Raw genomic sequence first — 25759 nt, forward strand, 5'->3', positions numbered from 1 at the left:
CCAAGAGCAGTTTTGGATCTGGCTGTGTTGGCACAGCACACTCAGCACTGTGGATGTGCCTGAGGTGTCACACACACAGAGTGAACTGGCCCAGGCCTCCTGCTGGATTGGTGTCTGTTGCACATCAGGGAGGAGAAGGGGGTTCAAGCTCTGCTAATCATTGTGCTGAACCCCAGTGAGCTGGCAAACAGCCTTGCTCACACTGTGTAAAATAGTGACCCAGAGCTGCCCCGGATCGATGTCCGAGGAGCCAGAAGGTGCCGTGCAGCACACGGGATCCGTGGGCACGGTGAGCGGCTGTGCTGCAGCACTGCTCTCCACAGTTATCTCCCAGTTACAGAACCCTTAGGCTTTACTCACTGCCATGCTCCCTAATATTGTGCTTTCATTTCCTGCTCTTGCACAACTTACAAGATCAATTAAAATTGGCTGACATCTGGAGCCTTTAAAAGGAAAAAAAAAAAAAGAAATTAGTGGTATTCCTGAACTCCTTATTCAGAAAAACCTTGCGACGATTTCAAAGGCACGTTCTACAAGGGCTGCTGGATTGGTCCCTAAAGTACATTGGCTGGTGCATAAGAAATAAAGAAAAGCCCTTGACTATTAGTGGGTTCCGCTGTAATTCAGAATAATACCAGATGTTTCATTATGTATCAGCCGGCAATAAAACTGCTTCTTTGAGCTATTGAACAAAGACAGTTGACAAAAGAAAAATTAATGTTGTGTCTTTGATCTCATGTTTTAAATTTGTCTTTTATAAATAGTGATGGGTTCTGGTTAAAAACACTCTAACAATTTGTTAAATATGCAAATGTCTGAAGTTTCTTAGCAACAGAACAAATAAGTGTTTTTCTTCTAATATAATATGTATGCTAGTTTAGTAAGCACACAATAAGTTAATTAGGCTGCGGTTAGGTATTATTTGTAAATGTCATATTAGCATGCTGTTTTGTTTCTTTGTTGCAACCAAAAGCCTCAAACTCACTGATGTCACTTATTGCATGTTGTTTTTTCCTCTAGTTTTGAAATGAGTTTATTTTTTTAACATACTTGTGGGCAGAATAATGATTTATTGAGTTGTGCGTTTATTATTGTTTTGCTTGGTTGTAATGTCTCATTGTCTTTACATTGTTAGCAATGTCAGAGATTTTACAGGGAAATTCTAGGAAAGTACACATTACATGTGTAATAAAGCTGCTGCAGTTTACTATGATTAATGTCATTACAATGAATACCAAATGAATTAATAATGATGGGGCCACTTAATTTTAAAATGTTGGCATTTGTCTAAGTGCTGCTCTGAGAGAGGGTGGAGGAGCTTGGCACAGTAGGAATTGGATAAAGCAGCATTTTTGCTGCCAGCATCCAAGCAGCTTGTTTCTCTCCAAACAGTTACGGTCAACTGTTAACATATTCACTGCCAACAGTATTTGTGTAAATCCAGAGAACCTTTTCCTATGACTGTAAAATTTCACTGTGTTTTCCCCCTCCTCTAGCAAAGCTTTCTGCCAATAGCTCTGCTACTTCCATGGTCTTGCTGTAGCAGGTGGGGAGAAATTTCAGTCCTGTACACATCTGGGTTACTGGAGAAGGCCAGAGATGAGCAAACATAATCATGCAAACAACCAAGCAAAAAGTAACTGTCTTGTGAAAATCTTGAAACATTCAGATCGAATCACATTGCTAATCCAGGAATGCTTCCCTGACAGTCTGGAAGCACATTTGGAAGTGTCTTAAGCCCCACTGCAGCAGTCCTGTAGTACTTTGTCAGCAGGGAGTAGTTTTAGATGAAGGGGGTTTTTCTTGATAAAATATCTGGAAGAGCAGAATCATGAATTGCTTGATTAGAGCACTCAGAAGACCACGGCTGTTCACAGAGGGCAGCATGTGCAAGTCACTGTGTCAAGCCAGCTGAAGCTGAGCCCTGGAACCGGATGAGAGATGCCTGAGGAGAAACAGCCTTGACTCTGCGGCTGTGGTAACATTTCCATCCACATTGAGAGAGTTATTTTTGCCATGTCTGAGCATTTGGAAATGGATTTTTGTGCTCTGTGCATGGACACTCATACATTCTCGTAACTTCAGTTTTCAAGGAGCCAGCAAAAACTATCCATTAGATCCATTAGATCCTTTCTGTATGCCAGAGGATGAATGTGATTTGTCCCTCAGAATTTTTATGGATCAAAGAAGCTTTTCTGCAAAAATAAAACAAGGTACCCTGGGTTACTCCTGCCCAAATGTATTACCTCTAGTGTGGCAGGTGAAAGCTTGCCAAGGTTGTTGCCATTACTGGAAATGATGCTCTACCACTGGTGAGTTGTGCTAAACTAGATGGACATTCTCCATCAGTTTTCAATTGCCTTCTTTCTCACTGGATCATCTCATTTTGCACTAGTTTATATTGCCTTTTAGTCACCTAAGGAACTGGAAAATTATCTGCAAGACAGTCACTTCCTACTATATGCATAGACCAAATGCTGTAAAGTTGAGCAGACAATTCTGTGAAGAAAGGGGAAAGGAGAAATCCAGCAGAGGTGGGATATGAATGTCACATTGATGGGAATGGAGAAAGTAGTTGGAAATTAGTTGTCTCCCTAAGAAACTGAGGCTGAAGGAGTATTTGACTGTTTTTCCTGTTAGTCTTCATTGTGCACATGAGAAAATGCTGCCAGAAAATGCCTGTAAGGGTACAATTCTTTTCAAAAAATGGTTTTAAACATACACAGAAATCTAATAACAACTCCTAGGTGATAAGGACTCCTCTGCTTTGGAGTTGCAGACTTGTCCTTCTGTGTCTGTGTTTTGTAGCATTTCTGGAGATCAGCCATTGATCTCTAATGACTCTTGACATTTTTGGTTCATTTTTGATACCTGTGCATTTGTTGACCCATTCCATGGCACCCACTAATGAAGTCAGGTGGCTCTGTTCTGTTCACTGCTGCAGTACTCCTCACTGGAGTGACCAGCTCTCCTTTGTGTTTCCACACCACTTTTCTTCATCTCCCATCACCTTCTGTGTGTCTCCAGACATTATTCCCAGCACGCCTGCCCCGTCACTACAGGATTTGTTTGAGAGGCTGGTACCCTGAAGAGTCACTGAACTGCTTTGTTATAACAAGTATTTGGGACCCTTCTCCCTTTTTACTTTAAAGCATAAAAAAAAAAATCCTTCTCAAAGCTGTTACTGATGTGCAGTAGCTCAAATGATTTACACAAATGCCTATTAACCTGACATAAGTTTTGGGCGGCTCCTCCCAGATATAACTTGGTGGTGGTTTTGTTGCTTTCTGGCCTCTGCAGGCCAGGAGCGAGGTGGGGGCAGGGAATGGAAGCACTACCACAGTTTACTGGTGCTGATTAAGTGTGATGGAGTCCTTGGGTACAGCTGTAGCAGCAGTATAAAATTTGTAACAACAGTATAACATTGGATCCCTACCAGCTTGTTGCAATATTCTTACTGCAACGTCCCTGAGAGTTGAAGGTCATTGGACTTCTGTTTCTTGCAAAAATTTCACACATCAGCAAAGCAACTGTATTATCCTGGGAAAAAAAAAAGTTATGAGCATCTAGATTAGCCCCCTGTGTAATGCAGGGCATAGATTTTGGCTTTATGTTTTCACTGTGGTGCCCACAAGCTCTCAGTTGAATTAAACCATGCTGGAAGGTTTATCTCCTAGGAATCATAGAGCACATTTAATGATGGACCTCTTTCTTAGTCATCTGTTCACTTTATTAATTACCTTAACCAACAGTTTTATCAAAAGCTTCTAATTTTGCATGAATCTGAAGCCTGCATTGCAAGTTGGCTGGTTTTCCCCTTCCCAGGGATCATGGAAGGGCCATACGCAGCAGTCTGCACGTGTTTTTCCAAGGGTAACTCGTGTAGATTGGGTGCCTGCCCCATGAGGATGAAGGCACAGCCAGCTGTGGTACCTGCCAGCTTGGAAATTGTGTTTATGAGCAGGAGTGCAGAGGGGGGCTACAGAAAAAAGAGGACTTATTGTGGGGCTTGGCAAAAGTAAATGGCCTGAAGAAGTGAGCAACTACTGCTCTGTCGTGTTACTATTTCCAGCTGCCTCCAATCCTCAGAAGAAAAGGGAGGAGGGTAGGATGTGCCCCCAGCTTGTGAACAGCCTTCTGGCCCTGCATACAGATGAGCAGCACAGGATTGTACATGCACATTTGGTTAATATCCTAAAATCCAGCTTAATGAAAAATCAAAGTTCCATAATAAACCACTCTCTTTCTAATTTAATCAGAGATAACCTGGGTATCCCCTTCTGCTTGAATCCCTTTGTGGTGGTTTGGGTGGTTCTGTCATTTTGGCCAGTATGGTTTTATTTCTTCCTTGTTAGGGCTTATATCTGTCCCTCTCTCACTCTCTCTTCCTTTTCATACTCAGATTGTAGTGCCCTTGGCTGTAAGATCCTCTCTGCTCTGTGCTGAGGTGACACAAAACATGATACAGCTGTGATTCCTGGCAAGGGCTCCTGATGCTGACAGAGGGGGGATCAGAAATCAGTGGAGTTTTCCAAAGTTCATGAGAACAGTTTGCACAAGGGGTCTTTAAATAGAAAATACTTTGCAAAGTAATCTAACTTCCTACTAAAGCATGTGGAATTTTTATTTACTTTGTTGGTCACAGAGGAAAGGAAGTTTTACAGCATGTGCTCATTGAATTCCGATAAACACCCAGCAAGTGCTATATATGCTAATTAAGAGATAATGTTAATGGGCTGGAATGTTGTCACAGGATTATGCTCTCCTGCTGCCACCAGAAACGTTGGGGCACTTATCAAAATAACAGTTATGGATGTGGAACGATAGTTAGCTCCCAAAGCAGGTACCAGGGACTGCGGGATTGGGAAGGATGGTGGCTTTGGTTGTGCAAAACAGCGGGTGGAGAGGGAACCGGGTGCCCGATGGGTGGACAGACAGACGATGGCCGGTGTGACAGATGCCCTGCTATTGTTGTCCTGCCCCGCTCCTTCCCACCGGCTGCGGCAGGAGCCTTTGTCTGCCGCAGCCGGGCGGGAGGGGGCTTGCCACAAAAGAACAGTTTGGTTAAAGCGTTCCGGTGTTTTATGAATAAATTGGATTCTACTTACAGCATTATTAACCTGCTGTATTCTGACGGGCTTAGAGGGAGATTATCGTGCGCTTGAACAAATCAGTATCCACAGATCCACACAAATACTGGGTTTTAACAAAAATATACTGTGATTAAGGCACACAGCGGATCAAATTCAGCCCTGACTTACACCAGGTGCAATCTCATTGATATCCGTGGGTTAAAAAGCAATTTTTACAACTTAAAGCAATCAGAAATCAGCTTAGTGTACAGACTTACTAGACCAAAATAAGGCCCAAGAGACAGTACGCTAAGCTGATTTCTGATTGCTTTAATTTTTTTAAACTTTTATCAAAGATTAATGGTCAATTATCTGGCAATCTGATTTTCTGGTACAGATTCCATTTGCATAATTTCATAGACACTTAAAATATGACCAGGCCCTAATCAGTATGAAATGGGTTGAGGCATGGCTTGGTATGGCTGATCAAAATCAGCCCCAATCCCTGTAAATATGTACTATTGCTGTAGTAACAAGGGCGAATTTAATAGGCTGTCGTCTGAGCAGTAAACAATAGGTTTAGGTCGGTTTTTTTTGTTCTCTGCATGGCTAAGTATAACTCCAGGGCTAATAGGCAAAACTACGCAGTTGAGACTTGCTTTCCTTCAGGTTTTGCATTATGTGCTTGAGCACCACTGTTCCCACAGATATTCATTCATGCCATTTATTTGCTTCTGCTACAATACTTGCAAAAATGTTCACCAAACTGCATGCACAGGTTGCAGTGGAAAATACTCAGCAATAGTTGCCCTCTAGAGTAATCTTTACTTAACTCAAACGAGTGCGGAGTGCTGCTCTTTTGTAATATGCATGCAGGTCCTTGAATGAGAGGTAAAAAACACGAACACAAAGAAACAAAAAAGTCCAAAAGAGCTTGTACCCTGGGATTAAGGAAAGTTGATTTCCCAAAGAGGACTGATAATGTACTTTATGGATTTTTCAAGGCAAGAAAGGACAGTCAGATTCTCTGCTTCTGCTCCCAGTATACATTGTGGGTCAGATGATTCTCTGGTAGCTGGATGGAACTGCTGGAATACGTCCTCTAGAAAACATCCAGTCTTGTTTGGAGGTGTTGAGACATGGAGAATTTACCATCTCCTTATTATTCGTACTATTCCTGTTTTCCTGCCTTACCTCCAGCCTGTCCAGATTTTCCCTGGTACTTGGCTGGGATGCACTGTGCTTCCTCTGTCTGCTTTTGGGTTAGCTAAACCAACTGGGTCCTTCAAGGAGCCATCAGTGTGGCACTGAGAGGTGTGCAGTGCATCTCTGTCGGCTTTAATCCAGTCTGCTTAGTAACAAAGGCCATGGAGACAGCAAAAAGACAGCTACAGGATGAAGCTGTGCACGTGGGGGGAGGGCTTATGTAGTTGCTGCTGTGACATCTCTCTTGGTGTTACCAAGCCAAACTAGACTGGATCCTATCTCCTTGCTGCAGTGTAGACTGAAATGAGCCATATTCTCCTGCTCTTTTTTTTGCTCAGGCTGTTTGAAGAGGGTGGGTGTTTATGCTCTTTAATAATTCAAAATGTCTTCCAAAATAGGAGATTGAGATTCTGTTGGTGTCCTACTCACGATGCTGTTGGGTGGCTGTTCCTTCTCACTTGGAGATTAATTAGGAGGGATTTTAGGCTGGAGAGACTGAGAGCTGGCTGGTTGCCAGTAGTTTTAGTCACCGGGCCTATCTGCTGCCATGGAGGACAAATTGTCTGACTGGCAGGTCCTGGAGACACCTCTGAGCCCAGGGGGCTCTGGTCCCCCAGGGATATGCAGTTTGTGAGTGTTCAGGTGTGTGTCAGACTGCCTGTGATGAGGGGGAAATATGTTCTACACCATCCAGTGTTTTGTGGGAGTTTGGTGATTTTTTTTAATGGAGAAAAAAACAGTGGGGACAAGCAAGGGTCCACTGGTTTCCTTGGTAAATCAGTGCCTGACATGGTTGGGTGTCATCAAAAAGGACTGAGAAAATTGGTGGAGAATATTAAAATAATTAATCTGGTCATGCCATCCTGTCACCATCCATGAGACAGCTTCTGCTTGTGAGCTGGCTGCGGGAGAATGCTCACGTCTTCTAAATCTCTTTAACCTCATTGCAAACTTTCCAAGGATGGGAGCTATAAACAGCCAAAATTTCCATATTGGCCTAGTCCTTTCCATTCTGGTTTATCCATAAATACTAATATTTTATAAATCTGAAAGTAATTGCAGGGTTTTTTTCTTCCTACCTTCTGCTATTTTTGTAGGTCACAATGCTCATTACTCATCTGTCCCATAAGTACATGACGCACATACACAAAGAAATGGGTCAAGAGAAAAGCTAATTTCATGGGAAGACATGCACAAACTTTGGGGCTTGTATTCTTTGGTGTTTTTTGTTGGTTTTTCTTTTCAAATCCTGGTTTGATTTTTAAACCAGGTGACCTTTGGAACACAAGGAGTGCAGGACTAGCAGAGCCCAACTTCCCTGGGTCCCAGAATCCTACTTCAGCTGCTGGCAAAGAGGAACAATAAGCTTGCTCCAAATGCTGGCATAAAACAAAAAGAGGATTCCTAGATGAGAGGACTCAAACTGAAAAAAAAACTCTAAAAGAGTAGATTTCTGGTCATCAAAAAATATAGGAGTTTGTGTGTGTAGAACCTCATTCACTTATTTCCACAGGGACACCTTGCAGAGCTTTCTCCTCCTGGTTGTGTTCATTTCTTTAGTTGTTTTGCAACATCTCTTTTGGAGTAGGGGTTTCTGGGCAGCACCATTTCTTTGTACCACCGATGTTTCCTCCCAAAACATAAACAAAAGGAAGAGAAATGCCTTATGAGGAAAAATCCTATGACTTATAAAAGATACTTGTAATTTCTTTTCAGATTTTGGAACTGTTTGGTAAAATTAAACAAAAGTGTATACACATAACACTACTGTGGAGTGCAGAGAACGGGAAAATCCTCCATTTAATTTCACTAGGCTTTTTTGCAAAGATGTAAGTGGATCTGAATCTGAAATGGTTTAAATTCTGGAGTATTAAGGGTCATCTACCAGAATTTCATGGTGGTGACCAGGTTTCTGAGACAGACTTTTTGTTTTGACCCCGTCAAAGACCCCTCCTGGTGGAAGTCTCACTTACATGAAGGTGATGTTAATATATTCACTGGGGTTTCTCCTTGTGAAATTAAGCAACAAAAAATGGTCCTTAGTTTTAGTTTTGTTTGGTTTTAACTATTATTTTATTGTAAGATATGGTAAAGGGAAATGCAGCTGTGGAATATTGTTGTAATCTTTGCAACAGTGAGACAAAACCCCAAGCTGCAACCTTGTGACATGTGAGTGCTTGCAGTCTTTTTGGTTTTTCCTTTCAGGAAAAAATATTTTTGCCCCTTCCATCATAAGGAAGCATCACAGTTTGTTTTTTTTTTTATTTATAAAAATGCCTATATATAAGCATAGATATATATTTAGGTTTGTAGTTATGAGTCCCATATTTTCTTAGCAGTTAATTATAAAAATTATAATTTAGTGTTCTCTCACTTGTTCCTCCCCACACACTTCACGTGTTAAAGTGTCAGACCTGTGGCTGAGCAAACACTGCTGGCCTGTCAGCTCTGCCTTAGCTGAACGTGGGGCGAGGGGTCACTGAGCAGGGTCTCTGAGAGTACAAGGACAAAAGTTGTTACCAGTTTGGTACCCGGGGAGATGTGTGTCTGCAACATCCATCAACCTTCCTCAGGGAATCCCACATGATTCTGTTAAAGAATAAGGGTTTCTTTCTGTTTCTCATTTATGCAAATAAAAGGTAAACCAGTAAAGACATCAATAAGAGTTAAGTGGCAATATCAAGTCAGTTTTACTGCCAGGTCACTCAGTCCCCAACAAATCAAGTGGGAAAAATGTGTCATTTATCAATATAATAAACAGGTATATCGCTCCTAAACCCAAACAGCTCTCTTGAAACCATATGTCAGAGCAAACAACCCATATCCTTTGCAATGTACTAAACAAGACTTCTCTATAGTGCTTCTTTCTTTAGCTGCCAGAGTGCAATTAACCTCCTGTGAGCCACGGTGGGATTCAGCAGGTTGGGCCAGCTTCTCTTGACATCTTATGGAGGAAAATATCTAGATTTTCTAGATTTACCTTTATATAGGTAAAATTGTGATCCAGGCTTTGGACTAATGACCATCCCTAGCAGAGCTTTATAGACATGTTGGCATACCTGACTGGAAGGCTGAAAGAACACGCATGGGCTCCAGCAGAGATTTTATCATACCTCCTGGTTTTGGGGGACTTAACTGCTTGCTCCCGTCTGTCTTACCCCTAACTCTCTGTCTCAGATACTTCTGGTTGAAAAATCATTTTAGTCCTTCGAAGGATCCTTTTGTCCTGGTTTTACACATCACAAGTTGGTATAAAAATGTCTTTTGAGTTGTGTTTTCAGTTGTGTACATCACTGCTGTGATTTGCGTGATCAGTCACAGCAATTGCTTGTAGGGGGAAAGAGAAACAAACATGCCATCCCTGAGCAGCTCGAGTGACCACAGCAAACAAATACAACACTGAGGCTGGGATTAATCCCTCTGGACTTCAGGCATTTCAGCATATTGCCTGACTTGGGAGCAGAGCTGCTCCGGGTTCCTCTAGAGAGGAAGACGGCTCTGAAACTGTTTTGGCTGTCGATGGGAGAAACTTCCTTTCTCCATTTATTTGAGACGGAGGCCAGAGTGCACACATCCTCACACCAGGGATTGCTGAGATATGCTGGTTAATTTAAGAAATTATGCAATGGTGGGCAGATGTTTGCATTCTCCCACAGTGATTATAGGAGTTTTGTTTCCATAAGAAATCAGGCCAAAAGTTTTATTCTGAAGAACAAAACCCAATGCGTTCGGAAAACAAATAGCGTGCACAGAGTTTTCTCTGGGGAGAGGCTGAGGGAACTAACCATGCGACAGATGATGTTCAAGATCCCTTCACAGACTGCTGCACTCATGACCAGGCTGTTCAGGCTACCATAAGCAAAAACACAGACCTGAAATTTAGGTCTATGCAATGAAACTCTGGTGGCATCCAGCACTCAAGGAAAAGCCCACTAGACATTGTCACGGTTTTCTCAGGAGGGAAGAGCACAGTATATCAGTGAAGCTTGGAAAACTAGTGCATAAAATACTATAGGGCATTGAATTTCATAACTAATAATTAGGGCGGTGCTAATTGGTAATCACTCTTATAGGTTTGATTTATAGCTGTATCACCTGACCTGAGGGTCAGCAGTGAAGGGGGCAGTAAGCAGCAAACACTGCATTGTGCTTCCCAGAGCCCTTTGATTCAGACTTGGGCATCTCTGTACACAGAGAGCCTGTAGTTCTGCAAAGCAGTGGGAATCACTTAGTCACTGCTGCCTCTTGGTTTTCCTCAGCCCTTAAAATGTCAGTTTTGAGCCTTTGCAAGTTAAATTGATCTTAATGCCATGCTGAGTGGATCTGTAGGTGATACAGCCTTTGATTGGAGGATTTGGGTTGAAAAGGAACCTAGAGACCATCTTTGTTATTACCTTTTGGAGTTGTGTTCCAAGTACAATTGTCCCTGAGACCACACTCCCACACTGTAATTACATTTGCTTCATTTATGAAATACCGTATATTGTATTTGTAGCCTGATTTTTAAATGTGTATGAAGACCAAATGAGGTTATATTATTGCTGTAATTAAGAGCAACTAGGACAAGTTTTATTAATTTCCTGCTACAGAATACTGAGTAAGCTGATATTTTATGGGAAAGTTCAGGAAGAAGAGTAATATATGTTACATTTTTAAATTCCGGATGGTACTTGAAGAGTTTTACTGGCAATTGATTTTTCTACAGGTAAATTGTAATCATTGATAGGCAGATGTGCCCTGGAATATAGTGTCTCCATTGAGATGCACTCACTAAAGGTATGATGAAACAGAAGCAGAAGGTGTATTAGCTCTGCTCTGACAGGCAGTGAGAAGTTGGAAACTGGAATTCCTGCCTGTAGAAGCTGCCTTTCCCTCAGCTAAGGCAGCTATTGCTGTACTATCTCCATTATCTACATCACTCTGAATCATGAAGCTTCACAGAAATATTTTGCATTTGTTTTCCTGTTTAAAAAAATCCGTAATTTGACATGTGTTTTAAGAAATTATTTTTACACGCTGCTGAGGATGTGTGTGCCGTGCCACTGCTTCCCATCGTGTTGTCATGGAGGTTATGGTGAGGTTAGGTACAGAAACAGCTGCTTAACAGGAGCCTGCTGATGTGCCATTACACATTGTTGTTACGGTATCCCTTTTCTTCTTTTAATTTGTATCAGCAAAGAAACACTTGCCTACGCTGAATTTGCTGAAGTCAAAATAGCGAGAGAGCTAAGAGTATATGAGTTGGTGGTACCACCTTCCCCTCTGATAGCTGGGTTACTCTGCAGTGCTTTTGGCCTTTCTTTATGAGGGAACAGGCAAACAAATGCTGAAAGCGGGGCAGGACAGCAGAACTGCTGCTGCTTGGGGGGGATTTTGACACTTCATTTTTAGCATCGTGGGCTGTTCATATTTCAGGTCTTCATGCTGTAGTGATTCACAGAGACTCCTTCCTTGATCTCCTCAGTCCCCAAGTGGCTTTGGGCCATTTCAGAGTTATCTTTCTGTACACCCAAAGAAGAGATCTTCTAAATATAAAGCAGTGCCCTGAAACAATGGTGCCCTGGGTGCTGGTTAGGTCACAGTCAGGCTTGGTACCCAGCCAGGCCTGATACCACATCTCTCCCAGGAGCAGTTATTTCTGCTTCTGTTCCCCTTGGTACTTGTTATTCAAAGGAAAATCAGCTGTCCTGCCTTACCACTGCTGGATTTGGATCGTGGGCTAGCAGACCAGTTTGCTGCTGATACAATGCTGAAGCAGAATGGTCTGCTCTTAATATGATCTCAGCTCTGCTGCCAGTAACACTTCTCAGAAAAGCTTTGTTTCTCCCTCTGGTCCTGTGGGTGTAACAAATGACCCACTTCTCACTCTGGGGAGCTGCTCTGCAGCTGCGCTGTCAGGGGGACTCGTGCTCCACATGCAGTACTGAGCTCCAGGAAAGGTCTGCCACTCTGGACACTGCAGGGGAGCACTGGCAGAAGGTCTGAGCACTGCTAGCAATGAGTTACCCACCTGCAGGACATAGAGCACTTGTTCTTGTACTGGCTGGGCACGATGACCAGGTTGTCAGACCTCCCCAGAGTAAATTGCAGATGGTGGTTGTGGAGCTGCGAAGCACATGGTCAGATAAACAAGATTTAACTGTGCAGCATAAATCCCTGTCAGGCTGCTGGCTCAGAGCTCCTTGTTGTCTGTTGCCTTGTGCACCAAACCTCTTACTTAGCACTGCACCTCAGGTAGTTTGCACAGAGAAAACCTGAGCACAGTGATGTGGATACTTGATTTATCTGTTGTGTGTAGTGAGTGACAGTGGGACCAGTTGTGGCAACTGGGAGCTCCCATCACTGTTTGTTTCTTAGCTGTTCAATACATTTCAGATGTTCCATTAAGCAGATGGCTGTGAAGGGTGTCTCTTAGATGTTGTACATTGATGATTTTTTTATTTAAAATTTGGAAGTGAATCCACTTGAATGAATCATCCTAGTCAAGGGGAGGTTATATTTTTGGTTAAAAACTGTAGTTAGCTTTCATATGTGTCACATTCACGCTGGAGGCCAGGTTGTGTGGGCTGGGTTTTTTGAAGGGCCCATATATCTCTCAGAGTACCTGCCCTCCACTGGGAGGGCTGACAGGCAATTGTGCCAAGTCCCTTCTCTGCCAGTCCAAGCACTCTAGGGTGTGGGCTAGCAGGTTCACCAACCTGGCTATCTTGTGTGGTAATGCAGAAATTCTTCCAAACACGCCTCACCATGAATGACCTGGTGCCATAGCATGAACTCAGGGCTTGCCTACTAGCAAACTCACACTTAGGGTGGGTTAAAAAAAAATAAAAAATCAAAACAAACAAACCAAACCACCCTCAAAACAACCAACCAAAAAAAACCCATAACGAAACAACAAAAAAGTATGGGTTTGCTGGTGCACATACTGAGTCTGGTGGATTAAAGCAAGTTTAAGACCTTAATTTAAACCATTAAAGTGGACAGGCACATGAAGTGGAAAAGTCCTAGCAGTGGTAACTACAGCCCCTTAGATATCCTGTAACCTTCACTGTGTCTGAAAGCATTTTGTCACTCCTGTCCCACTCTGCATATCTGCATTACCACTCCAGTGGGACTAAAGTACCAAACCCAGCCATCCAGGGAGTTAATTCATCAGTTTCAGCATTTTATAGGTCCTGAAAGCATCTTTCCCATAAAACATCTTATTCTAGCTGAAATCAAACATCAGAAATTCACATCTGAGTAAGTGGGCAATGATTTTGCTAAATCCTCTGTAGCAAAACCATGTCTACTCAAGAAGGAAGGTCTTGTGTTAGGAACTGCTCGCTGAGGAACAGCATACCAGCCTTGTGTGAACATGCCTGAGGGAATTGCTGCTGGCCTCACTTGGTGTCAGTGGATCCATAGGTGTCTGCAGCAGGAGATTCCAATGTGTGTCCTTTCCCACTCTGCTCCCAATCAGTGGAACGCAAAGCTTCCTAACAGGAGGGAAAGTCAGAGAGTGGTCATCTCAGTTCTTAAACCTGCACACACTAAGATTTAAGGGGTGGTGATTGAACACTACAATCAGTTATTTTATTACCCAGACACTGTCCCAGGAAGTGAAGTAATATCTAGAGCACTAGGAAGAGGGCAAGAAAGAAAAAAACCCCAAAATCTTCTGCTCAGTTTTCTTGAGGTTTTCCCCTCAGGCTCTTCGGAGGGCAGACATTACCACTGGATTATTAACAGCAGTGGAGAGTACACCTTGACAGCAGCAGAGCAGTGTTTTAGGGTATTTTCTCTTCTTTAGATGAAAAGCCAGGCTTTTGGATTCAGGCTAAAAAAAAAGTATTCATCCTTCTAAGTAGATTGAAAGAGAATCCAGATTAAATAAATCATTAAATCATTCCAGAATGTTATCCACCTGTTCTGGCCTGTAATTTATTTTCAGATGAACAGTAGGTAAAAAAAAAAAAAAAAAAAGGCAATACAATGGCAAAAATGATTTTCCTCTAACAGATGCTTTGATCCTGAAATGACACCTGGCCTGGGGAGCTGCTTGTGCAGCTTTTGAGATCATTCTGAACTAATTGCTCCAATCCATTGCTCCATAACCCCAATGGCCACATCATGCTAAAACTTCTGCTGTAGACACCTTTGAGGAGGGATCTCCAAGGGTTTTGCTGCTGCAAAGCCAGTAAAATTCATCTCTTTGTTGTGGGATGGGAAACCTGTAGGGGGACAGGACATCCGTTTGAGGGCACGGGCAAATACCAGCCAGCTGGAAGTGAGGAGGCCCAGACCATTTCAGTGTCAGGGCCACTGGCCTCATGTGCTTGTGCAGGAATAAAGGAAGGTTTCCTCTCTCCTATGTTCCTAGAAGGAGGATTGTTCTTCAAAAGGCTGGGAAGCACCAATCTGGCTGGTTACTTGTGTTGTCCAGACCTTTTCATGACTCACAAATGGTTCCCTGTGCTCTCTAGGAGAGCACCAGCATGTTTTGTGCTGCCCACGTTGGCTGGGGATGGCAGGGAGGTGAGGTGCTGGGAGGGGGTGATGAGGGACCACAGATGGAGGACAAGAGCAGTGCTGGGATCTTGGGGAAGGTGGTGAAAGATGGTTATTGACCTGTTCTTCCACACATCCTCTCCACCCAGATGCAGCCGAAGGCAGCCACAATCCAAGAACCAAATTTCATGTTTTTCTGCTGTAAATTTAAACAGATTTAGCCAGCTCGATGGTCAGTTTTTGGATGAATTCTCCCATTTACTGAATGCAACAGCGTTGAAGCAGGAATCCGTCGCAGCAGCCCGTCTGGGGTGGGAAGAGACAGGAGAAACCCTCAGCCAGGGGTGTGAGAGGCGGGCAGGGGCTCAGCCCCCAATTTTCGGGGCTTGCTTCCCTCGTCCGCGGATCGGGCTGATAAACTCCCGCTCCGGGAGGCTCATTGCCGGCACCAGCCCGTCGCTGCGCTTACCTGGGGGCCGGGCACCGGGGCCGCTGCCCCCGCGGGGAGCGGGGCCGGGCGCGGGGGTCACCGCGGGGGCGCAGGAAGGGCCGGGGTGGCCGGGGAGCCGCGCCGTCTCGGCCGCACAAAGGCGCCTTTTCATCGCGGCCTCCTGCCCCCGCCGGGCCCGTAATTGTCTTTGACAAAACTTCATTAGCGAGCGCGGCGGAGGCGGCGGCGGCCCCGCGGTCGCGCTGCCTTTGAGCGGGCGCAGTGGAGTGTGCGCGGCCCCGCCGCTCCCGCCCGGGGCCATTAGCCCGGCGACTTTGTTTTAGAAACTTCCCACCCCAGCGGGGGACGCGTCAACGAGCCGCCCCCGCCCGCCCCCGCGGCCGCTAATTGGGGGGCGATGCGGGGCTGCGGCCGCTGCCAGCGCGTCCCGGCGGGCTGCGGGAAAGGGGGACACCCGGCCCTCCACAGCCAAGTGGGGTGTCCTGCGGGGGTGGGGGGTGTGTGCGCTGCGCTGCGGCGGTCCCTCGGCTTCGCGGGGTCTACACCTTGCGCGCCCGGTTTGTGCCTCGACGGGGAGGGCTGAGGCGGGCCGGGCCGAGGGCGCTCCCCTCCAGCCCCATCTCCTCGAGCCGCCCCGCAGGAGCACACTCCGAGTGCCCCAGCACAGCCCGACTGCCCCCGCTGCGGCGGACAACCCCAGTTCACTTCCCAGAGCTGCCGCGCTGAAAAGCCCAGCTCGTAGCAAAGCTCAGCCGGAGACGGCTTAAACACGTTTGTTACGGCATTGGAGGCGCTGAATTTGTTCGTGCGAGCCCGTTATTTTAGTTTTGTGACTGGGCGCACGCAGGCTCCGCTCCCGGTATTAGTTCTCCATCAATCCCCACTCTGGTTTTTAATCAAAACAGTATTCGAAATATGATTCCCGGAGATTATATTTTGAGAGATTTGCGATACATATCTTGCCGGCGTGACAGATTGCAGAGGAGTCCTGGGCGGGCGGAATAATCTGCATCTCGCTCACTTGACCTTTAATGAAAGGGGAGTAAAAGTAATAAATAAAAAAAAGTCTTAAGACTCCTGGAGATTACCTTCGTGCCTGCCTTAAAAAGACCCCGAAGCCTGCACCCGCCTAATTAAATCACCCCTGAGGACTTCACACCTCCTTCGGATCTTGCCGTTAGGACCGGGGGATTCCAGGGCCGGGGGACAGTCTGCAGCTCGGGGGAGCTCCTGGCCGCCCCCAGGTCGCGGGGGCCGTGCAGGTTTCTTCTCCAGTGAGCAGCTCAGGAGGCCGATGCAGAGCTGACTCCCTGGGGAGCCTCTTCCAAAGCCACCGGGCAAAGGGTACCGGAGGGAGCCAGGTCGCTCCTCTGCACGATGGGCAGAGGTGGCCGGGACAGAGACGGGACGGAGGCCCGGCCACTGCGGGCACGTGAGGGGAACCTGCGCTGTGTTCCCAGGGCAGATAATACCTGTCCCCTCCGGTGGGAGAGGAGGGGCGGAGAAAGTCGCCTTGCAAGAACCCTTCGAAAGGGCCTAATACTCTTTATTACAAGCCCTAATCCTTCAAAGCCGACTTGAAATAATGTTTATCTTTTCGCAGCTTAATTTCCCCTTCTCTAAGCTCCGGGTCACTGCAACAGACTGCGGCTGCTGCGCCGTCGCTTGCCCAGGGCTGCTCCGGTGTACGGGAAAGCCCCGTGGCCGAGCGTCTCCGGCTGTGCTCCCGGCGGGCCCAACCCCGCTCCCGGCCACTCTGTTACCTGCTGCCGCCGTGTACACCTACCTCCCCCTCCCTTTCCCCCCCGGCCCCTCCAAAACCCGACAGTTTGCCTTCTTTGACAGGTGTCCCCACAGCCGGGATTGCTCCACTCCCGGGAGGGACCGGGGCTGTTCCCGGGGCCGAAGGCGGGGAGAGCCCCGCCACCCTCTCCCCTGCGTTGACCTACAGTTCCTCCCTCCCCCCACGAACTGCTTCTCCGGTCGCAAACCCAGAGGACTCCCAGCTCTGCAGCCCCACTTGTCTTGAGTAGCCTTTGGTAAACATATAGAAGTCTACTCGATATTCAAGATTGATTTCCCTGATTTATTAAGGCAGAATTCATTGGACTCTATTGACCACAAATGACTTAATGTAAATGCTGACCCCGGTGAACTTGGAAATAGCAGGTATCGGGTTGATCTATAGATGACCTCTTAATTACCACAGTTATTAATTTAAATTATTGCCACTGCTTCCAGAGACAGGAACAAAGAAACATTCTTTCCTCATCCCTGCTTGGTTTATTAGTCTGAACACAAAGTGTTTGATGACACTTTTAATTAAACAGAAATAATGCAGAGATACGGTTTCCCTTTCTCGTCTGTCCTGTAAAGTGCAGCACTGCTCTTTTGACTGACTGACGGCGGTGACCCACTAACAACGTCCTACTTCGCCGCCCGGTCGCCACCCGCTGCCCGGGGGTGCCCCGGCCGTGCCCCAGGGCGGGCGGCGGGTGCCCGTGGCCGCTCCGCCCGGGCTGTGCCGGCTCCTGGCTGGAGAGCTCCGGGGTCACTGACGGCTTCGCGGCGTTCAGCTCATCCGTGTTAATTAGAGACTCCGAAAAATACTTTTCAGCTGTATCTATGTACAGAGACGGGAAAGAAACAGTCCGGCGTAACCTGCGCCGCTTCTCCTCCTCCTCTTCCTCCTCCGCCCCGGGATGGCGCGTAGCGACCGCGGACTGACGCGCCTTGGCGAAGCTGGGCGCTGAGCGGAGCGCGCAGGTTTGGGAGAAAGAGGAGAAACAAACCACGAAGTGGGAGGGAAAAGAGAAAAGATTAGGGTTTGCATTTTTTTTTTTCTTTTTGCCAAGATGTTAGCGGGGTGTTGAACACATGGCAAGCGTGCGGCGGGGAGGCGCCGGTCCTGCGGCCGCTCCGCCCGCCGCCCCGCCCGCCGTGCCCCTCGGTCCCATGTGCGCAGCACGTTGTGCCGCGGCGGCCCTTCCCTGGCGAGGGCAGGGCAAGCGGAGCCGCGAGGCCACCGCCGACCCGGGGAGAGGCGTCTTTCGTTGCTTCAAGCCGAGTGCCTCGCTGCAGCCGGAGCCCCGTCGCCAGCGCCCAGGAAGGGGGGGGCGGCCCTGCGGGACGGAGAAGCGGTGATAAGCTGGTGAATAAGTGGCCGCGTCCGGGGCCGGGTGTTGCAGCCCCGGCCGGACGGGAGCTCCGGGAGCGGGGCAACGCAGCGGCCCCGGCCGCTCCGGTGTCCCGGTGCCGAGTGGGTGGGCTTCCGCTTCGTGCGAGGTGGGGCCCCGGCTGCCGGCCCGTCACCTACCTCACCTCCGCAGCACCGGCCGGAACGCCGTCCGCAGCCTGTCCAGGCAGGTCCCGCCCAACTCCGCGCCTCCCGGGCCGCCCTTTGCGCCCCGCCCGAAGCCTGCACAGACACAAGCGGCTCGCGGGGGGCCCGGCCCGGCCCCGCCGCCCTCCCCTGCCCTCTCGCCTCGAGCGGGGAAGCCTCGGCGTCCGCACCTGACACCTGGGCACGGCCGAGCGCCGGGAGTGTCACTGCGCGGGCGGGCTCACGCCGTGCCCTGCGCCCCAGCCCAGCCCGCGGTCCCGCCCGTCCCTGCGGCCCCGCCGCCGCGGGTACCTTCGCCCGCCGCCGCGAACTGGCACGGCTCCCCCAGGCCGCGGTGGGACGCGCAGCTCCGCGGGAGCGGCTGCAGGCTGAACGCGGAGCTCCGGAAGGCCTTGGCGGGCAGGGGCTGCTCCGCCGCCGAGCCGCCGCCTCCCTCCGCGCCGCGGCCCTCGGGGCTGCCCCTGCGCGCCGCGCTGGCCCCGGCCGTGCGCGCCAGCGACCAGATGCGCGGCTTTTCCGCGGGCGCGTAGGGCGGCGGCGGGCCGGCCAGGGAGGCAGGGGCGAAGTCCGCGGCGGGGGCCTTGGCGCAGGAAAAGGCGTGGAAGGGGCCGGGCAGGCTGCAGTCGCTTCGAGGAGCCTCGGGCAGCGCCGCGCCCAGGCTGGGGGCTTCCTGCAGGGAGCTGGCCCGGCCCTTCTCCGGCTTCCCCGCCTCCTCCTCCTCCTCTTCCTCCTCCTCCAGGTCGCTGAACCGCAGCTCCTTGTCCTCCTTGTAGCTCTTCTGCTCTGCTTGGACACACGCGGGGAAGAAGGGGGGCGGCAGGGCATTAGTGCGGGTGCGGGGAAGTTGGGGGGCGTCGAAATTGGCCGTCACTTCGAGCTCCTTCGAGGCGCCCGTCCTGCCTCTCCCCCTACCTCTGCCTTCGTCCTCTACACTGTATTCATCCTCTTCCCGCGGGGTTTCTTCTTTTCTTTCTTCCCCCGCTTTGTTCTTGGGAGACCAGGTCATTTTGTTTTCTTTCTTGAGCCTCCGTCTGGCGTTAGCAAACCAAGTGGACACTTGGGTCAGGGTCATTTTGGTGATGATGGCCAACATGATTTTCTCTCCTTTGGTGGGGTAGGGGTTTTTGCGGTGCTCGTACAGCCAGGTCTTGAGGGTGCTTGTCGTCTCTCGCGTTGCATTCTTGCGTCTGGCCGAACCACCGAAATCCACCGTCCCGTACCTGCTGGGAGATGATTACGGAGGGGGGGGCCGGCGGGAGCCCAACATGAGCCTCCTGGCCCAGCCCGGCCCAGCCACAGGCCGGTGTGGCCCCTTCCCATCTGCCCGCCTGCCCCTGCCCTCCTGCCATCGCCTCCCAAGTTTGATTTCAGCTGACTGCTGCTCCCGGGGCGCCTCGTTTCTTTTGTACAACGTTTGTCAGGTCGGAGCCCCCGCCGGCCCCCGCCGTTTGATGTCGGCCGCCGCCTCGCAGGGGGATGCTAATGCTGCCGGGCACTGATCAAAGGGGTTTTACCTGTCGTACTGGTACTGCCCCAAGGAATGATCGTAGGAGTAGTAGGCAGCGGGCTGCGCGATTCCCGAGTGCAACGTGCCGGCGCCGTCCTTGATTTCATACTGGGGGTTCTGCAAGGGAAAGCGGCCGCGTTTGGCGTCGAGCAGGAGGGGGAACCGCACGGTGCCCCGCAGCCCCAGCTCCCCGCGGCAGCCCAGTCCCTTCGCGCCCCCCACCCGCCACGGGCCGACGCCGCTCCCGCGTCCCTCGGCGGGCCCCCCGCCCCGAGACCGGCTGCGAAACACGAAGTTTCCCGCCTGTTGCACCCCCCTCTCCCCTCCAGGCGGGCGGGCACTCACCAGCGCGGTGTAGAGCGCGGCGGGCTCGGTGCTGTAGGGCAGGTAGTTGCCGTAGCCCTGGCCGGCGGCGTACGGGGCTCCGTACATGCCCAGCGCCGCATTGAGCTCGGCGCGGCCGGGCGCCAGCAGCCGGCCCTCGTACGGGGCGCAGCACAGGGAGGCGGCGGCCGGCGCCGAGGAGGCATCCGGCCCGGAGCGAGGGGCGGCCTCGCAGCAGGTCGTGCTGGGGCTGGCGGGCACGAAAAACTGCGGAGAGGAGAGAGCGGGACGGCGCCGAGTGACTGTCGAGGCAGCCCCATCGGGGGGAATTTAGGAGCGTGTGCGTGCCTGTGTGTGTGCAGGGGGGGGGTGGGGTGAGGAGGGGGATAGGAAACACAGACTGAAGCAACTAATTATAGAAACCGGGAAATAAACCGAATGGGAAGCAGGAAACCCTTGGGAAGGGGGCACGATTAATCAAGCAGGCAAAACTTTAAGGAAATAATTGCTCTGGAAAAGGGCATGAGATCCGTACGGCTCCATCCTTCCCGCCCCCGCTCGGTCCATCTGCATTGATTTAAAGGCAAAAAGTTGCGATTACAGTTAATTTGACAATAGACACAGCAGTAAATATGTCAGCTAACGCAATCGAAGGCATTTGATTTCAATAACTTCAAGGGGACAGCTAACTTCCCAAGCGAAAGAGGCACATCTTGCAGTGATTACGGTGTATAAATAATTCTACCCAAATAAATCGTGACTCGAGGTACGCTATAGCGACGACTTAGTTAATACAGGGTGTCTTGGTGTAAGTGGGGGGTGTCCTCGGGAAATCGCATGAGGGGGTAAAAAAAAAAAATCTCTGTACGGATCCTAATAAAACACAGGAAAAGGACCGACCCGTGGAGGAAGGGGGGAGGAAACGGCACAGCCCGGTTCTGCAGAAACGCCAATGAAGCCCCGAGCGCCGGTTCCCGCTGCCCGCACACCCTCCGCGGTGTCCGGGCGGCAGCGGCGCGGCGGGGGCAGCGCCCGGCGCAGCGCGGCCGCTCCGCGGGACAGCTCCGCGGGCTCGGAAAGCGGCCGTAGCCGGGATTTATGTTTTTTATTTGTTTGTTGCACTTAAAACTGAACGGTGGAGGGTGGGGAGGAGGGGGAATTACCGGTTTCCTACACGCCTTTGCTGTGCACACTGCGAGTTATTTGTTTTAAGCCTAACACAACACAAACGAGACATAAACACACACGCACATTTTTTAAAAAAAGGCTCCAGATGTGCCCTTTTAAAAAAATATTCTAAGTAAGGGAAAGGGAAGAAAAAAAGGGAGGGGGGGACAAGACATCTGGACAGCAGCAGCAGAATCTAAACAAAAGTGAGTGCTGCTCACTCGCCTTACCTGTGAAGTGGTGCTGTAGGGGTATCCGAACTGAGAGAAGGACATAGTTGCTCCTTATTTTTGGACCATAGGCAATATTTTCCCCCCAAGATCGATTGTAACTAAACCCTGCTTCAGGATGCACCTTCTCACACACACATTTCCACGTATGGCTTTTTTTTTTTTTCTCAATTATAGATGATTGCACTTAAGAAAAGCAGCCAGACATCTGAGGCGGTAGGGGGGGAGGTTGGTGCCTGGATTAAAAAAATAGGCTACCCCCCACTTCCCATCGCTCTTAATAGATATGTTTGTATAGAGGGAGTTTAAAAAGCCACCCCACATGTATAGAGAGTTTAAGTGCAAAGGGGCTTTTTCAAAGAGGGGGGGAAAATCACGTAGGGCTTGCAAGATACGGAGCTTGCTTGTTGTATTATTTTCTGCTCTATAGGTCTTTAGCGTTCATCGGTGGGCGAGGAGCGGGGTGACGTCACGGCCCTGCCGGCAGCAGCAGGCAGCGGCGGGCAGGAGCAGGCAGCGCCCCGCGCCCGCTCTCGCCACTTGTTCCATGTTGGTTTAATGTTGTGCTGTGATGCACGTCAAAGGCGGGAGTGGGGGTGCCTTGCGGTTGGTCTCTTTTCCCTTTCTCTCTTTTTTTAAACGCAATCCAAATTTGTCTTAGGGGAATAAACATCAAGTGGGGACATCGAGGCACCCACCAGCCCCAGCGTGGCCCCTGCCCCAGGCCTGCCGCGGGGAGGACGAGCGCCGGGCAGGGGTCACGGTGGCCTGGGCGCACCCGGGGCAGGAGCTCTCGGGACCGGCCCGGCCGGCTCAGCACCCCCGGCTCTTCCCGCTGCCCCCCGCCCATCCCCAGGGCCGGGCGCTGCTGTACGACACGGCCCCGGTTCTGCATGGGAGGCGCTGGGCCGAGCTCCCCGCCTTTGCTGCCCTGCCCGTCGCGGCGGCCCGGGGCCACGGGAGGGGGGGCAGACCTCGCTGCCTGCCTGGGCAGGGGCACGGCTGGCGCCGGGACAGAAAGCCGAAGCCCACTTCCCGAAGGAGTGCTGAGCGGGACATCCCTTCTTCTCCCTTAGCTCCGTGATGGTCCCTCCGGGGGGGCCGGGGCGGTGGCAGGTCAGCGGGGCGGTGATGGATGGCTGGCTGCCTGCAGCCCGACCGGCCCGTTACCGCCACGGCGTAATTACATCAATTAACAACTGGAAATGCCCTTGTTTAACCAGCGACTTACATATTGCGAATTTGCCTTTGAGGCGAGATCACCGGGAGGTAAACGGGGATTTCTCTCCCACCCACCCCCAGCCCGAGCCGGGGGCTGCCGCGGCGCTCCCGGGCCGGCCGCCCATGCCCTGCCAGTGGCAGTTCATGAAGAAAAAGAAAACCAAGAAAAAAACCCCACAACTTTCGCCGGCCCGGAACGGCCCGGCATGCCCCGAACACGGCGGGGCCGCGTCCCACGGAGGCGGCGGGCAGCTCCCCCGCCGTGCCCGTGCCCGCCCCGCCGGAGCGGCTCCGCTCCGCCGCCGCCCCGCTCCCCGACGGGTGGCGCTGCCGGTCCGCGAGCGATGCGCGGCGGGCCCGGCCCGGCCCGGCCCGGGGGCCGCTCCGCTCCGCGCCCCGACCTGGGCGGCCCCTGTCCCCCCCATCGCAGGAAGCCGTCGGGCGGACCCGCGCCGTGCCCCGGCACAGCGGCCCTTGTCGGAGCTGGGTACCGGCGGGGCTTCTCCGCGCTCAGCACGGGAGCGGAGCGCGCTGCCCGCGCCGTCGGGGTCACGGGGAGCCCGGAGCTGCCCGCGGGGCGCCGGAGCCGTGTCCGCCCCGCCGGGGTGAGCGGAGCGGTCCGGAGCTCAGGGCCGCCTGTGACAGCCTTCTGAGGTCGCCCGCAGCCTGGCAGGACGGAGCGCTCAAGCGGTGTAAACCCGAGCCGTGTTAGTTGTTGTTAGCGGGGGCAGTAGCTTAAGGAAATTCATTAAAGAACACCTTTGGGTAACATTACTGCTAATTATTTAATTGCAAGAATCCCTATGGGGGAAATTATGCTAATTCTAAAGTAATAAACCCACTTGTTCTAAAGCACTTAATTCAGCAAAATTTAGTCTTTCCACAAGAACATTCCTTATGTTATTTGATGGAAGAAACAACAGGGTAGCTCATCCTGCCTGTGCTCACAGCCCAAGGGAGTTGTCGCTGGCACTGTTTGTGCTGGCAGGTTGTATGCAGGGCTCCGGGCTCCTCATTGAAGCAATGAGCACAGTGGCCACCGAAACCGGGGCAGAATTCACTGTGCAAAGGCACTTTTATAACAGAGACATTGCAGACCACTGCAAACACTGAGCTTGCCAATCTTTATCGTGCACAATCAACGTGAAAGCTATTCTGTTACCTGTCAGGGACGTTGTAGCTGAGCCCAGCTTTGGGGGATGGCCTTTTCCAACCCAGCTCTCTCCACTTAGAGCACTCTGCCCTATGGAGGTATTTCAGCAGCTTACTTTTTTCTAGACATGCCCAAGAGCCACCGAGGTGGCTCCTTTGATTCCCCTTACAGTCCAGGAGATTGAATGGCATTCCCATTAACAAATACAAGTTGTGCTGTCCTCCCCAGCTCTTCAGGAGGACACAAACTCTGGCTCTTTGTGTTCTTCTGAGCACTGCCACCATTCACCCTGCCTGTCCATCACTGAGCAACTGTACTCTGCATGTCAAAGCTGCCAAAACATCTTTCTGTGATTTGTAAATATTGGCATAAACCTTCTGTTAACAAGTTCTTGAACTTGGCTTTGCAGAGGGTGCCTTTGGTTTGGAGTGTGCAATTTGCCAATATTTAATCACAGGAAATCAGCTTCAACAGCCTGATTTCCATTCTGCTCATACACCATGTCTCGGAGAAGCGTAACTGATCCTGTACGTGGTCACTGCAGATTTTACTTTCCTTTCTCTAAATCTGTGTCATCTCTCTCCCTGCATACAAGAGTATCATCCCACCCCCACAACGTGCATTGCTTTCACCCACTTGTCCTAGCGAGGACTGTGTGACTATAAATACGAACAACAGCAGAAAATGATCTCTCTTGATTCACAAACTTTTGTTCTTGAAAGAGAGGACTGGGAGGCTTAAGTGTAAACAGTTCTGCAAGCAGTTCTTCTTGAAGCGAGGCAGGAGTTCAAATGCAGCCAACAATGCAATTTTTGATGCTTTTAAAATCAACATCATTTGGTTTAGCTCTGATATTGCTTTGCTTAGGAGGTAATTGCAAAGGGTGAAAGTAACAGTATGTGCTTACTACCGATGCAAATGCAGCTGCCGATAACTGCAAATGAAATAATAGGTTAATTGAAACAAGCAGAGTAAGAAGAAAGCAGCTTCAAAAACATGTAGCAGAGATGTGGCTGAGAAGAAAGTGTCTTTATATTTTGGAATACGGGGGGATTTTTTTGGCTGTTGCTTTTTTGTACTGAGAAAATGAAAATTCTTCAAGTCCATGCATGAATAAACAAGTACAGCTGGGCAGCCTAATACATAATTTATACTGATCAGTCACTGCAGATTTAACTGAATAAAGCCAAAATGAACACTAATTGTTTTGACAAACTAAAATAGTGTATATGATGGCTTATTGTGAAGCTTGCTGGTTACTGCCCTTATCTCAGTGGCTATTGTCAAGACTGATTTCTGCATGAGAGGCAGGAAAAGATGAAACATATTAGGATAATATTAAGATTAATATCTTGTTAAAGATAAAGCTTTTTAACTGCTTAACAAACAAGCACAAAATAGGAAGAACTGTGTTCAGGACAGCAGGGAGAGCTGGCACAGTGAGGTGTGGGCCATACACTGATTTAGGGGGTGAGGTGTAATTGCTGAGGTAACGGTTGGTACCTTGTCAGATGAAGGTTAAACCAGAAAGTAGCTTTTTGTTTTGTCACATTTGAAATACATAGGAATAACTTTGCCTTTGGACACTTGTCTTC

General features: G+C 49.9%; 1 protein-coding gene across 1 annotated transcript; it reads right to left on the reverse strand.

Annotated features, from left to right (window-relative positions):
* Positions 1-17284: 17284 nt before the first annotated feature.
* On the reverse strand, positions 17285-22177 carry IRX6 (iroquois homeobox 6). The gene is made up of 7 exons (XM_027729597.2): positions 21791-22177; positions 20415-20660; positions 20077-20186; positions 19475-19782; positions 18854-19345; positions 18541-18637; positions 17285-17968 (listed from the first exon to the last, which is right to left on the reverse strand). Exons 1-7 carry the CDS (start codon positions 21833-21835, stop codon positions 17833-17835), a joined length of 1434 nt encoding a protein of 477 aa, XP_027585398.2. The 5' UTR covers positions 21836-22177; the 3' UTR covers positions 17285-17832.
* Positions 22178-25759: the final 3582 nt, after the last annotated feature.

This window comes from Pipra filicauda, unplaced genomic scaffold (assembly GCF_003945595.2).
Source record: "Pipra filicauda isolate LSUMZ 115617 unplaced genomic scaffold, ASM394559v2 scaffold189_size1545977_pilon, whole genome shotgun sequence".
In the NCBI taxonomy this organism is placed as follows: Eukaryota; Metazoa; Chordata; class Aves; order Passeriformes; family Pipridae; genus Pipra; species Pipra filicauda.